At 28.6% G+C, this 14,778-nt stretch overlaps 2 protein-coding genes across 4 annotated transcripts in view; one reads left to right on the forward strand and one right to left on the reverse strand.

Moving 5' to 3' along the window:
- The window catches only part of LOC112521144 (PX domain-containing protein EREL2-like), a 10,128-nt gene extending 8,077 nt beyond the window's left edge, over nt 1-2,051 (reverse strand). For all 3 annotated transcript variants that reach the window (XM_025129841.1, XM_025129842.1, XM_025129840.1), the window contains exon 1: nt 1,510-2,051. In XM_025129841.1, coding sequence (XP_024985609.1) covers nt 1,510-1,568 — 59 coding nt within the window. In that variant the 5' untranslated portion in view covers nt 1,569-2,051. The remainder of the gene's footprint in view (nt 1-1,509) is intronic.
- Nucleotides 2,052-8,017: 5,966 nt separating this feature from the next.
- Nucleotides 8,018-8,783, forward strand: LOC112521056. The gene has a single exon (XM_025129685.1). The coding sequence runs from the start codon at nt 8,388-8,390 to the stop codon at nt 8,730-8,732; it is 345 nt and encodes a 114-aa protein (XP_024985453.1). The 5' UTR covers nt 8,018-8,387; the 3' UTR covers nt 8,733-8,783.
- Nucleotides 8,784-14,778: the final 5,995 nt, after the last annotated feature.

Here is a 14,778-nt window from a genome sequence, read left to right on the forward strand (position 1 = left end):
CCCCCGCGGCCAATCCACAAATGATGCCACCAGTGGAACAAAGCAAAAGGTTCTACAAAAGATCTAATAGTAACCAATAACTGACTAACTACTCAAGTTCTATTTCATTTACTTTATCCAAATAATAAATTGAGTAGCTCATTGTTACTTACCTCTTCGCCTTTGTGGTATTTTCAGATTTAAAAAGATTTTCAATCTAAATAAGCCTACTAAACTTCTAACCCTGTATGTTCAAAACAAAGGCGCTTTACTTATCCTTACAACTTTGTGATGCCTCAGTGCCTCCAGCATGTGTTTTACAGATACCATAGTCTGCATGGCAGTAGCTGCGCAAAAAAATGGTTTTTGTTTGCTGGTGGTGTATGCAGAATCAAGACATTAGAGATTTGCCAGTCGTCTGTCATACGTGGTGTGGCATCATCAGCAGAAATGGTTTGAATCTTTTTGTGGATTGTCCAAAATCAGAATAGCTTATCTATTAGTAAACAGAATTAAGCTATCTTTGGATAAAACTTTCTACCAAGCGTCAATTTCACATTAGAACGTAGGATAAGAAGCTCCTTCCTGATGGAACCTTTTGCATGATATCCAGAACATGTCTTAAAAAACTAGACTAAGTTCCTATTTGTCTCAATCACCCATCACTACCAATAGAAGCTCTGTCACATTATAAAACCTCAATAGCTACCAGGAGAAAGACTTCATTATGATGATCCAACACCATAACACCACACTTTTTAAAGAGAGCAATCCATTCAAGGATCCATATTTTAACAATTCCTACAAGCTGTATCTCTTGTTAAAAAGGTGTTCCAGATGCTCCAAGACTCCTCCACTTTTCCAAAGTTGTGGAACAAAGTCTTTGTACAAAGCCTTTCCCTTGCATTGTGGAAAGAGATTGTTTGAACCGAGACTTCAGATCACAAGTAATACCCTTATAAGCTGTTCCAAGCTCATGCCACAATTTGTCTCTCATTCTACTTTAAAACTTAAATGAAGCTAACGCCATTATCTTCCTTGTTACAGAATATTCTTCTGGATAATCTCCTACAGAACTATTATCCTTACCAGAAAAAAGTACCCATGTTTCAAACAGCTTGCTGTTTCACTTGTAAACATCTCTTCGCGAGCACAACCAAGTTTCTCGGATGCATTCCCGCCATATTTGCAGTGTCAGCTATTGACCCAAAATGATTGCATATATTGGGCTAATGAAGACAATTTGGAACTCCACTTCCGAATCTTGAAATTGAAAGCAGAGCAAACCCAGTTCAAAATTTGACCTAGATGAGCTCCAATTCCAAATCTAGAATCCTATACGATTAATTGACTACCAGTACCATATATGCAATGCAATTCAGATTAAATCTATAAATCCCCAAATAATTCAGACTTGTATAAACATCCGAACAACTAAAGAACTACCTCAGTTCTTCTATCAAAAGCGAACGTAAATTAAAAAAAAGTAACCAAAATTCAAAATTCAATGATTAAATAAACTAACAATACCCATTTCTTAGGGGGAGGGCTCCAATCCATCCCGAAAGGCAATGGTGACGTCCCATCATGTCTGTGTTTTGGAGGACTCCACCGTTGTCGTTCCATCTTCCGACCGATATGTTTCGTTTTACAAAATAAAAAACCCTCACTTCATCTACAAATTAAACAATACATTGATAGTATCGACGACAATAACCCACACTGAGGTTTCTGACAAATGTTTTGATCGACCGCTCAATTGATCAGATCGGAGATACCAAATCAGAAGAAAACTAAGAAGCAATAAGGCTTCAGAGTTGACAATCCGCCTTCTATGCAAGGGCAATTGTCGTCAGTATTATGAATACAAATTAAATCCCACCCATGCTTCATTCCTCTGTGAGTTTTTTCAGATATCGAATATAGAATTTTGCTTGATCGCCAAGGCAAGAATGATGGATTCTCCTAATAGACTTTCTGGATTTGATGGGAGGAAGAGATTGATTGGATAAAATCGATCAAAGTTCAAGAAGCGCCCGACATAGCAATACAGAAGTTGATGTTGGTCTAGTAGTCCTCCATTAACACGGCTGAATCCGAGATAGATATTATGGAATCTTGGGTCGGTGGGTTCAATCTTCCCTTATATGCACAATATGAATATTTAGTTATCTCCCCACCGTTTTCTTTATAATTTTTTAAAAATTAAAAATCGTAATCTGTAAAATAAAATTAAATTTTATTCTAACATATTATATGATTTTAGAGATTTCAATGTTAAATTATATTATTAAAATATTATATAATTTTATTATTTTAATATATTTTTATTATTTTATATAAAATAATAAGTTTAATTTTATTAAAGAAAATGATTAAAAAATTAATTTCTATTGTCTGTCATCAAGTTTTAAATAATTCTTTAAATTTGAAGTTTTTTTTTTTATGTTTTTTTTTTTTCGAGAACAATATAAGAAATTTATTGGAGCAAAACAAAAAACAAAAACATTATTTTCTCTATTTTAAAGAATCTGTTGAAAATGCTTTTATATACTTTGAAAATGTAAGAAATGAGAAAAATCCATTTCAATCTATTGATGCTATGTTATATAGAGATGTGAATAGATTGAAAATATATGTATATGAAGAGCGTATGTGATATTGTAACTATCTAATGTATATATTAATAGAAATCTAACGATAATATTAAATTAAAGAAATAAAAGAATATCGGGTTGAGTTGGGTTCAAATAATAGCAACTCAATATCAACCCAATACCTATGGTTTGAAAATTTTATAACTCGATTAGACATCGGGTTGCTTCGAGTTAAGTTATTTTATGTTGGGTTGAGTTGGATTGATCGGGTTGGTCGGGTTTTTTAGCACCCCTAGTTATTATAGTGTTCAAGCACACACAAAGATATATATATATATATATATATATATATGAATCACTATTATGGATTATTCATATAAGTTTATGCATGTATTTTTAAATGAATTTCTATAATAATTTACATATAAATCTTCTTTTTTCTTAACTTCTCAAGATATTTAGTCTTTTTATTTAAAACTTCCACTTAACAACTATTTTATTCGGTTACCTTTTGATAGTACCAATTTTGGTATATAAGATGTAAAATTTTAAACATTTAAATACCCAGGTAACTAGTTGAAACATTAACCGGTTACCATGCTAATGTGGCAAGTGATGAGATGAAATTGAATTGAATAGCAAATAATACTAAGTTGGACACCACATCGCTCGCCATATCAGCATGGTAACCGGTTAATGCTTCAACTGGTTACCCGGATACTTAAATGTTTAAAACTTTACATCTTAGATATCAAAATAAAAGTTTTAAAAGTACATTACCCAAAATAGAAATCAAGTTAAAATACGTTACTTTTTAAAGCAATTTACGCTTTATATTACATGTGAATGTTGGTGACAACTAACTATATTCATTTTGGGCTACGGAATCCGGCCCAAGGCCCATATTAAAACCAAATCGGATCATAAGTTTTATGGTGGGTGGAAACTGGAATTAGACATGAGATCATTAATTATTTCTACAGAATAGTTTTAAAAAACAATAAACTATCATATTTTAAGTAATTAGATTTTGGATTTTTTTAAATAAATAAATCTTTAAACTTTCAGATATCGAATAAATAAATTCTTAAATTTTCTAAAACCAAATAAAATCAACGGACTTTCATATTTTAAATGATTTTTAAATTAAGTCCTTATGCTTATAAAATAAAAGTAATATATCATTTTTCAATCGATGTATCTCGATCAATACCAAACTACCAATGTACAATAAACCAATAATAAATGATTAAATACCATTTTCCTTATCCATTATTTATTTTTCCGATTCAAATAAGAAATCATAATGATTAAATATTTTTCATATTCAAATGACAATCACAAGATCATAACAAACACTTGTGACTGTCATTTAAATTTGAAAAATAAACAAGGGTAAATAAAAATGGTGTAACTTTTATTTATTGGTTCGTTGTACTTTCCTACTGATTTGTTGATACATGGAAAAAGAAATGGTAATTTTTTTTAGTTTTATTTAAGTCTAAGGATTTATTTGTTCATAAAATGTTAAGAAACCTAATCAATCAAAAGATGAAAGTTTGTTTGGTTTTTTTCGATTTTAATAAGTTAAAGGATTTATTTGTTCCATTTCAGAAAATTTAGGGATTTATTTGTTAAAAAAGAGTTAGACACTTAAATACTCAAAATTTAATTGTTTATTGATTTTTTTTTTTTTGATCTTTTTCCTTATTTTTATACCGTTGCATTTAGATTCGGAAAATATCCAATAGGTTGTATAAAAAATTCATCCTTTTAAGATAAACTAGTTATGTACCCGCGCAATGCGGCGGGAGCCGTGAATTTTAAAGATTTTGAAGTTTCATTGGTTTTATTAGAGAAGATTTAACGATGATATAAGTTAACACTTGGTCTTTACATATTGATACAATTTGAATAAATAAGGGTTATGGTTCTAATTATAGTCTATCGATGAAAAAAATTGTATGACAGTTTAAATCCAATATATTTAAAATCCAATATATTTAAAATCCAACATATTTAAACGACTCCACAAATGTATTCAATTTACACCAAGAGCAAAAACTAAGAGATCGAGAGCGAGACCGAGAATTATAGAGCAATTGAATGGGAGATGAATAAGATAATTTTTAATAACTCATGGTGAATACCAATTTGAATTTCACCTTGGGGGATGGGGAGAAGACATGGAGGTATGAGAGGGTGAATGCATGAGTGAAAGGTGTCAAAGGTATTTTGGGAACATGAAAAAAAATAATGTGCATTGACAACTTGTATTATATGTTATTTTAATTGTAGATTAAGAGATTTTAAGACTGAATGCATAAAGTAGTAGTACTTAATGTCTTATGAGTTGTTTTTAAGACTTTGTGCATAAATGTATAATATTTTGTGAATTAAAAATAGTTTTTAAGATTTTTGATAAATCTAGTTTATAAGGTAGTATAGATATAAAAATACATTTGATTATACTACAAGGGTACTCGCGCGATGCAATGAGATGCATCTCGATTTTGAGAAAACGACAATGTTTTTATTTTAAATAAAATATAAATTTAAAGATATCATAAAATTTTGAAATAAAAAATATAAATCGATATTAATATCAAATTAATTATTTAAAAGTTCTCGTTTCTTGTGTAACCTTTTTAATTCAATTTTTTTTATTAATTTAATTTTTGTTCAATAACAAAGTAATTTATTTTTATTTTAATAATATAACTTTTTATAAAGATAATAATTAAGTATTTTGTTAGAACTCAATGATTATCTTAATTATATTTCAATCTTTTTATATTTAAGAATGAGATATTTATTATGTATTTGATTATGTTTATCTGCAGTTTGTTACACAAATTCAAACATAGAGCTTTAATAAGTTGTATATATGCACAATTTATTTGTAATCTTAAATTTTAAGTAATATGCATCAATAAACAATACTTCATACATAAAAAATAGTTTTTAAAAGTTCTTACCAAATGCTTTATATAATAATAAAACAAAAATCTTATTATGATTATTAAAAATTATCACAACCATTTAGATGTACTTTAAGTTATGATAAAATCTAAACCGGATTAGATATAAAGAATTTATCATTTTTATTATATTAAATTAAGACCAAATTATATTTGAAATTAAGACGATTACTTTTGCCTTTGAGTAGATCGAGACAACAAGACGTGTTTTTGATTGAGCTTTGCCAATTTTTATGCCTTTTAGAACATAAATGTTTAATGGTAATTTTTTTCTATTAGTTATCATTTCATTAAAAATAAAACATGTTGTATCATGTTTTTTTACTAGTTTCGTGGATCGTGTGGTCGATCATGGGTTCTATGCCTAACATCAATTGGCCACCATATAATTGTTATAGGCTCCAATTAGATCATGGTTATTGCTACGAGTTAGTTTAGTCGGTTTAGAGGCGTTCAAACAACCCAGCCAAATGACTCAACCCTAAGTATGCAACCTATTCAATAAGTACTACGTTTAGAAACCAGTTCAACACTATCTTCCTTTTTCTTATCAAGTTAGAGACTCGAAGTTTGACTACTAAAGACTCGGAGCATGGGTTGTTGGAGACCTAATGTGGTAAAGCCTTAATTGGTGAAAAAGGCAAACATGAGACACCAGTTAGGTTGGATTTCCTTGGGCCTAACCCAACTCCAACCCAATATGTGCTGACTGATGACTTTTTGTATCAAATAACTTATGGGTTACCACATTTGAATTTTTTGGGGGTTTCGAGTTGGGTCGGGTCGGGTTTTTTTTTTTGGGGGGGGGGGTTGTGTTTTTGTGCACCCCTAGTTGTTGCCAATGTCCTTATTGTCGATGAAGAAAGAAGATTTAGGGTTTCCATTATAGATCTTTGATTTAGAGTTTTTCATGTTTTCTATCAGGTGTTTTCTTGTTTTTTATTTATATTTAGAGTTTTTTATTTACACGAGTCCTTTATTGTATCATATATTTTTTTATATTCTTTTGTTTTGATTAAGTGATTTTTGTCTTTTTTATGTTTGAGTTTGTGGTGATAGGGTGATCGTTAGCATTGTGATAAAAATGTCACATTATTGCCACGTCCCATTTCATTAGTTAAAATGGTCACATTGTTTTCATATGAGGGACACATAAGACATTTTACTGTTGGAAGATAACGATCATTATAGGACGGATCGAACTAAAACAAAAACAAAAACAAAACAAAAAAAACTCGTAGCACAATGTTTTTATTTTTGTAATAAGCAAGTCGAATGACAAAAGAAAGACCATAACACCAAATAAAATGGACCACCTTTCATAAAAATCAAAACATGCCACATGCATTGTAACATCATCTAATTTTTTTTTTCCATTGTGTCTCAGAGTCATTGTTAACCATTGGTCGTTAAGGCGTATTCTCAAAATATCTATATCTATTACTGATATTGGCTCTTTCAAACTCAGTATGGACGGTTCCGCTATAAATGGTTGCCTTTAAAATTAAGCTATCTATATAAATTAAAATAAATTATTGTTTATATTTTAATTTAAAATAAACGATATAAATAATATAAATGACAATTTTACATTATCTAACCAATTACTTCCAACCCATATTTGATAGTTACAAAAACGTAAATTGAATGAAAATAAATATGTTTTTATTTTGAGCAATTTATTTTCAAAACTTTTATTTTGATACATAATAAGACGTGAAATCTTAAATTTTTATGTATATACTTTACTTAATACTTATCATATTGATTATGATCCTTCTTGCATCAATATTTTTATTTGTAGAGTAAATTACGTTTTTCCTCCCTATGGTTTGTTACAAATTTCGGATTTCGTTCTTGTGGTTTTGAATTTGCAGTTTTAGTCTTTATGGTTTGCAATTCATTTCTATTTCCGTTCTTAAGGTTAAACACTATCTTTAAGAATGTGAGACTAAAATAGAAATAAATTGAAAACCACATGAACGAAAAAAGTAATAAAGTTTTAATCACGAGGATAAAAACGAAAATGAATCATAAACTATAAGGATGAAAATCGTAATTCCAAAACCATAAGGATGAAAACTAAAATTTTCAACAAACCACAAGGACTAAAAACGTAACTTACTCTTATTTTTTACAAGTGACAACTACACCAAAAGTGTACATGTTTTTTCAAACTTGGAATCTTTTTCATGTTTTAACTTCTAATCGTTTCCATTTTGTTTATTTGTGACAATTCTTTTTTTTTAAGTATATAATATTTATATACGACAAAATAAAACAAATAAATTTATACATTATGTTCGCCTTTGGTGAGGTTTGAAGACTTAACATTCTAGGAAGCTAATGATTCACATACCGTTATGTCAAAGGCCCTTTGATAACAACTTTTTTCTTTATTCTTTTAATAGAAAATTTGATTTTTTGCTTTAAAATAGATTCAATAATTATTATGACAGAATGCACAAAATCAAATAAAATTTATAATTTTCTAAGTTGATAAAATCATGATAAATAAATCATTACATCACACTTAGGCAATAATTATTGCCCAATTATTAACACAAAATCAAACATTACATACCCTGAATCCAAAGAAAAAAACAAGCAACATGAAATATCACAAGCCATGTTACAAATAAAACCCCAATCAAGAGCCCCATTAACAAATTCACAATTTAAACATTAAAAAAAATCATAATCCACTCGTTTAATACTTTTCATGTTCACTTTTTGGACGAGACCCATTCGATGAAAATGATGGATTTAAACGAAAGGGTTATAAATTTCTATCAAGCTGCACATCTATTCGCACTTGAAGCCTGGTGGAATGGTCTTGCCACAAGCACTGAGCAACAAGCTTAATGTGATTGGGATGTTGAGGTTGATTCCCAAGACATTAGCCTTGATGGCAGTGCAAAGACAAGCTGCAACTTCCAAATCGACCAAACCCTCAAGTAGTGCACAACATTTGCTTGATGCTGGGGTTCCAACCACTACATTGACCAGACCTAGAACATCGGCACAGACTCCTAACTTCAGTGTGTCCCTAGGGCAGAAGGGATTTGCTGGGGGACCCTTGGGTGGTAACGGTGTGGGCATACATGAGCCACAAGCATCAGAATACGTGACGGTGAAGATGAGGAAGAAAATGAAGATACTAGTGATGGAGTGAGTGGCCATGGCTAGTGAGAGACACACAATGTTGCTATGGTTTCTTCAAGGGTGAGGTGACCTATTGAAGGGAAGGGTGAGCCCTATTTAAAGGAAGAATGTGAGGTGGATGGTAGAAATTAGACAAATAAAATAATTGTTCCACACAATTATTTACCGAAAAACACAAGTCTTTACAAAGTCATAAGATTATGTATGGGGACAAATGTCTGCCCAACGTTGAAAGGTCGAGGAAGTGTGTGACCTAATGACATGGGAGTCGGTGGTCTAAACCTTGATGAATGGCGACCGTAATCATCATGCTCCTAAAGTAACAAAATTCTTTGTCGGAAAATCTCCAAATATGCACGAAAAACGTAATGATCATTTGTTGTTAAAGTTCGTAACCGTTTTTTAAAATTATTGTATTTTTTTAATCATTTTATGAAAAAATACAAAATACTTCAGTTAGAAAAGAGTGATTTAAATAAATTATCACAACAAAATGCAAAAATTTCATACTTATTGCTTTGTTTAAAACGTAAATTGTACGAAAAAGTAACATACTTTAATTTGATTCTTATTTTGGGTAACGTACTTTCAGAACTTTTATTTTGGTACCTAAGATGTAAAGTTTTAAACATTTAAGTACCTAGACAACCGGTTGGAGCATTAACTAGTTACCATGTGCTGATGTGGTATTCGGTTAATGTTTCAGCAAATAATACTGAGTTGGATACCACATTACTCGCTACATCAACATGGTAACTGGTTAATGTTTCAACCGGTTACCCATATACTTAAATGTTTAAAATTTTACATCATAGGTACCAAAATGAAAGTTTTAAAAGTACATTATCCAAAATAAGAATCAAGTTAAAATACGCTACTTTTTCATGCAATTTGTTCTTGTTTAAAATATATATATATATTTTTGTAAAAATGGTAAATTTCTAAAAAATTATTTTTATAGAAAATAACTAAAATTATTGACGGGGTTGGGAAAGACTAGAGAATGCAAGCACACCAGTTGTAGGTTTTGTAAGGTTGTGTTAAAGTTGTTTGGCATATTTAATTAATTTTGCATTTTCTTATCCTCCAATTCCAATTACATATTTTAATATACTTATAGAAAAACATGTATCACTCATTGATTTATTAAAATTCTCTTAATTAAACTAGATTTTAAAAAGATATATTATAAATATATAAAATTATTTAAAATTTGTATTTTAATTTTTTTTTAAATAATTTATATATAAAATTTGCTGAAAACAAAAGAAATGAATGGTAGTAGGGATTTATCTTCAAACATGAGGTGGACAAGATTTTCATGTCATTTTCATGACTTCTATTTGTGATCTTTAGATTTTTAGTTTTTAGGTAATTTTTATTTTATTTAAGAGTTAAATATATAATAAGTTTGATTAAGGGGCCGTTTAATAAACGCTTACTCGGTAAGCATTTATCGGGCAATTTTCCTCACCAAATTAACGTGACAAGGGCCAAAAATCTTACCTGGTAAGAGCGATGATCATGATGAAGAGTCTTATCCGGTAAGTGAGGGTGATGACTCTTACCCGGGTAAGTGTTTACCGGGTAAATTGTTGCATATGATACTGCTTTGATGTACTACACTTTTATCCCATAAAAATAAATTATAATGTTAATTCCTACTGGTAAGCACTTACCGAGTAAGCATTTGGGTAAACGACCCCTAAAGATCTTCTTCGAGAACCCTCTAGATCGTGAGAGTTTTGAACCGTTGCGTCATATGCTATTTGAAACAAACACATTATGAACTAGTATGTTTGTGAAATAAAAAGTATAAAAAAGTTTTACATTATGAAACAAATATATGTTAATTGATACATTAAATACTATATTTAAATAAAAAAAATATGTGAAACAAAACTTTAAAATAAAAGTTCTCATGAATCTCATAATAAAATCACCCACATATCATTATTTTTTTTAATAAATAATCACAATTTGTCAAATATTTTAACGAAATAGTAATTACAATCCAAACACTATTTTGTTTAATTATTTAAAATAAATACTTTTTATTTAATCTTATATTCTCAAAATATAATAAAATTAGAGGCAATAAAAATGTGTTATATTCAATTCGCATGTAAAAAATAATGGTTTTCTTGATGTTAAATATATATATCAAAAAAGATAATATTACTATGTGACAACAAATATAACAAGACAACTATAAATATTGCATATAACATGTTGAATAGTTGAAACGTACATGTATATTTGAGATGACTTTGCCATTTAATCATTTGTTTTTCAATTCCATTCTTATTTTGTTTTAAAAAACAAAATAATTCATATTTTACTAGACATTGAAATAAGTTCTTAAAATTGTAAGATTACAAGTTTAAGTCCACTGAAAAGGTATATGCGTTTTTGTTTTTGTTGTTATTGTTTAAAACAAAGCAAAAGACATTGAAATTTGTCATAAATCCCATTTGGTATAACGACGATTTATTTTTCCATCTAATATAACAAACTTTCAATTATTCCTATCCGGCCCGTAACCCATTTCATTTAACAATTTGGTTTTCGGCCAAAATGACATTAGTTGATTTTGATTGAACATTTTTTCCATGTAATCAAGGATTGCATAACAATATGACACCTATGTCATAAGTAGTTACAAGGTGGATCGGTTACCAGTCAAATTTTTATAAAACATAAAGTATTAAACATTTGGTGCATTAACTGAGATAAATGTTAATCATTACAAAGATGAGAATTGAGGGGTCATTTACTAAGCGCTTATCTAGTAAGTGCTTATTGGGTCACTTACATTATCAGATGTACATGGTAAGGATCCAAAATCTAACCCGGTAAGAGCGATGTCAAGGACCGAGAGTCTTACCTGGTAAGTGAGGGTGACGACTCTTATCCGGTTAATGTTTACTAGATAAATTGTTGCATGCTATGTTGTCTTGATGAGATATAATCTTACCCGGTAACGTAAATGAGAGTGTTGAGTTTCACCGCTAAACGCTTACCAGTGAAGCGTTTGGGTAAACGGCCCCTAAAACAAACTTTGTTATATTTTGACCTTTAAAAATAAGGCAAATTGCATGAGAATGCAACAGATTCTGATCCAATTTATTTTTGTATAACTTACTCTCAAAGCCTTAATTTTGATACCTTAGAAATGATATCTGAAATATAATAGAATAAGTACGTTATACAAAATGAGAATCAGACCAAATTTATTACATTTTTAAGCATTCTATGATTAAAACCAAATGCCTAAGGACAATTTGTTTCAGATTAAGGAATGAAAATGAAACCAACAGTGCATGAAAATGATAATGAATGTTCATTTCCCCTAATTTAACCTGAAATGAAAATGTAGACATAATATCATATAAAACCAAACATTATCTTTTATTCTCATTTCATTAATTACCGTTTAATGTCTCTAACCAAACACCCCATAAAATGTTTGAGATGCTACCTCTCAAGTATCAAAACAAAGGTTTGAAAATACATTACATAAAATAATATATAAATTGAAACTATAGTATATATATATATATATATATATTATTATATATTAATAAAATATGTGGATATTAAAGACAAATTGTATAAAAATCAATAAACTTAGGAACCGTTTATCAAGCGCTTACATGGGTAAGTGCTTACCGAATTACATTACCTTACTTCATAAATATGACAAAGACCAATAATTTTACTCCGTAAGAGCGAACGCAAGGACCGAGAGTCTTACCCGGTAAGTGAGAGCGATGACTTTTATCATGATTAGTGCTTACCAGGTAAATTGTTGCATACAATGTCTTTTTAGTGGACTAAAATCTTACCCGATAAGTAAGTGATAATATTGAATTTTATTGATAAGTACTTACCATGTAAGTGTTTGGGTAAACAACCTCTTAGTTTCAATTTATATATTATTCAATATATATATATATATATATATATACTATATTATAAAGCATTTGACAAAAACTCTTAAAAACCATTTTTTATGCATGAAGTACTGTTTATTGATGCATATTACTTCAAATTCAATATTACAAGTAAATTGTGCATACGTACAACTTATTAAAGCTCTATGTTTGAATTGGTGTAACTAACTGCGGATGAATATAATCAAATAGAGGATAAAAATCTCATTTTAAAATATAAAAAATCTAAAATATAATTAGGATAATTATTGAGTTTTAACAGAAAACTTAATTATTATCTTAAAATTATATTATTAAACCTAAATTAAGTTAGTTCGTTACGATAAATTAAATTATAATAAAAAAATTGAATTAAAAAAAGATACAAATAAAAACTTTTAAATATATAATTTGATACTAATATTAATATATTTTTTACAAATTTTATATGTGATTTTCAAATTTATATTTTTATTTAAAAATAAAAACATTATCGTTTTCTTAAAACCATATAAAATCGTATTATATTGACATGGATAAAAAATATTCTATATTATAAAGCATTTGACAAAAACTCTTAAAAACCATTTTTTATGCATGATGTATTTTTTATTAATTCATATTATTTAAAATTCAATATTACAAGTAAATTGTGCATACGTACAACTTATTAAAGCTCTATGTTTGAATTCGTGTAACTAATTGCGGATAAACATAATCAAATAGAGGATAAAAATTTCATTTTAAACTATAAAATTTCTAAAATATAATTATGATAATTATTGAGTTTAACAGAATACTTAATTATTATCTTTATAAAAAATATATTATTAAACCTAAATTAAGTTACTTCGTTAGGATAAATTAAAAAATTACAATAAAAATTTTGAATTAAAAAAAGATACAAATAAAAACTTTTAAACAGATAATTTGATACTAATATTAATATATTTTTTACAAATTTTATATGGTATTTTCAAATTTATATTTTATTCAAAAATAAAAACATTATCGTTTTTTTAAAACCACATTAAATTATATTATATTGACATGGATAAAAAATAAAATGAAACATTGAAATGAAATCTCGATGCATTGCACGAGTACCATTCTAGTATATATATATATATATATAATATGTAATAATAATAAGAAGAAGAAGAAGAAGAAGAAGAAGAAGGGTTGGTTTAAATAAGAGGCTAAATATTGTGAGAATGTAATAAAAGAAGATTAATGAAAATTTTATATGTAAATCATTAAAAAAAATCTATAGATATATGTGAACCAAAGATGGGTTATTATATACAGACTTGGGATCATATGAGACCAAGAGTTTTTCGTGAGACCCGTAAGACCAATTCTCAACCTTGGATTAGATCTACAATCTCAACATTCATAATCACAAAATTGCCACGAGACTTCTCAATAATTACAAAATTATCACGGTGCAACTTTAGACCATTAGATCATTAGTTTATAAAGTTGATCAATGAACGTAAATCGGTCTCACAAAAAACCAACTAATTATATACAACTTTAAATATATATTTTTTAATAATCCACATATAGATCTCTTTTTAATTTATTTTTTACCTTCTCACGTTATTTAGTTTTTTTTAGATCTCTCAAATATATATGAGAGAGAGACAGAAAGCGATAGAGATAGAATAAAAAGATTTGAAATAATTGTGAGGGGGATGCTGAAAAGAAAGAAACAATGTAGACCACAGGGGAATTGGTGCATGTGATGTTGCAATTAGTGGTGAGCAAACATCCAAAGCTTCCACCAGCTCGAACACAAAAAACCAGTAGCACAAGGGCCCCCCCCATCTTGCCACCCGTGATCGATCCAGTACACCAGTACTCCTAATTCACTACTTATACATCCATCCCATATAATAATATATTTAATCGACTTCATACGAAAATGGTTACTATTTAACTAAATAAGAGAATGACGGAATCATAACATTATGTATAAAATCATATGTGATTCATGCGATCTTGCCATAAGTCGTTCGTACACTTTTTTGGCCGTTAATATATCATATGTGATTTTATATGTAATTTTCTTATTTTCTTAAATATATATATATATATATATATATATTATTATATATT

Source organism: Cynara cardunculus (genome assembly GCF_001531365.2).
Source record: "Cynara cardunculus var. scolymus isolate 2C chromosome LG 11, CcrdV1, whole genome shotgun sequence".
Lineage (NCBI taxonomy): Eukaryota > Viridiplantae > Streptophyta > Magnoliopsida > Asterales > Asteraceae > Cynara > Cynara cardunculus.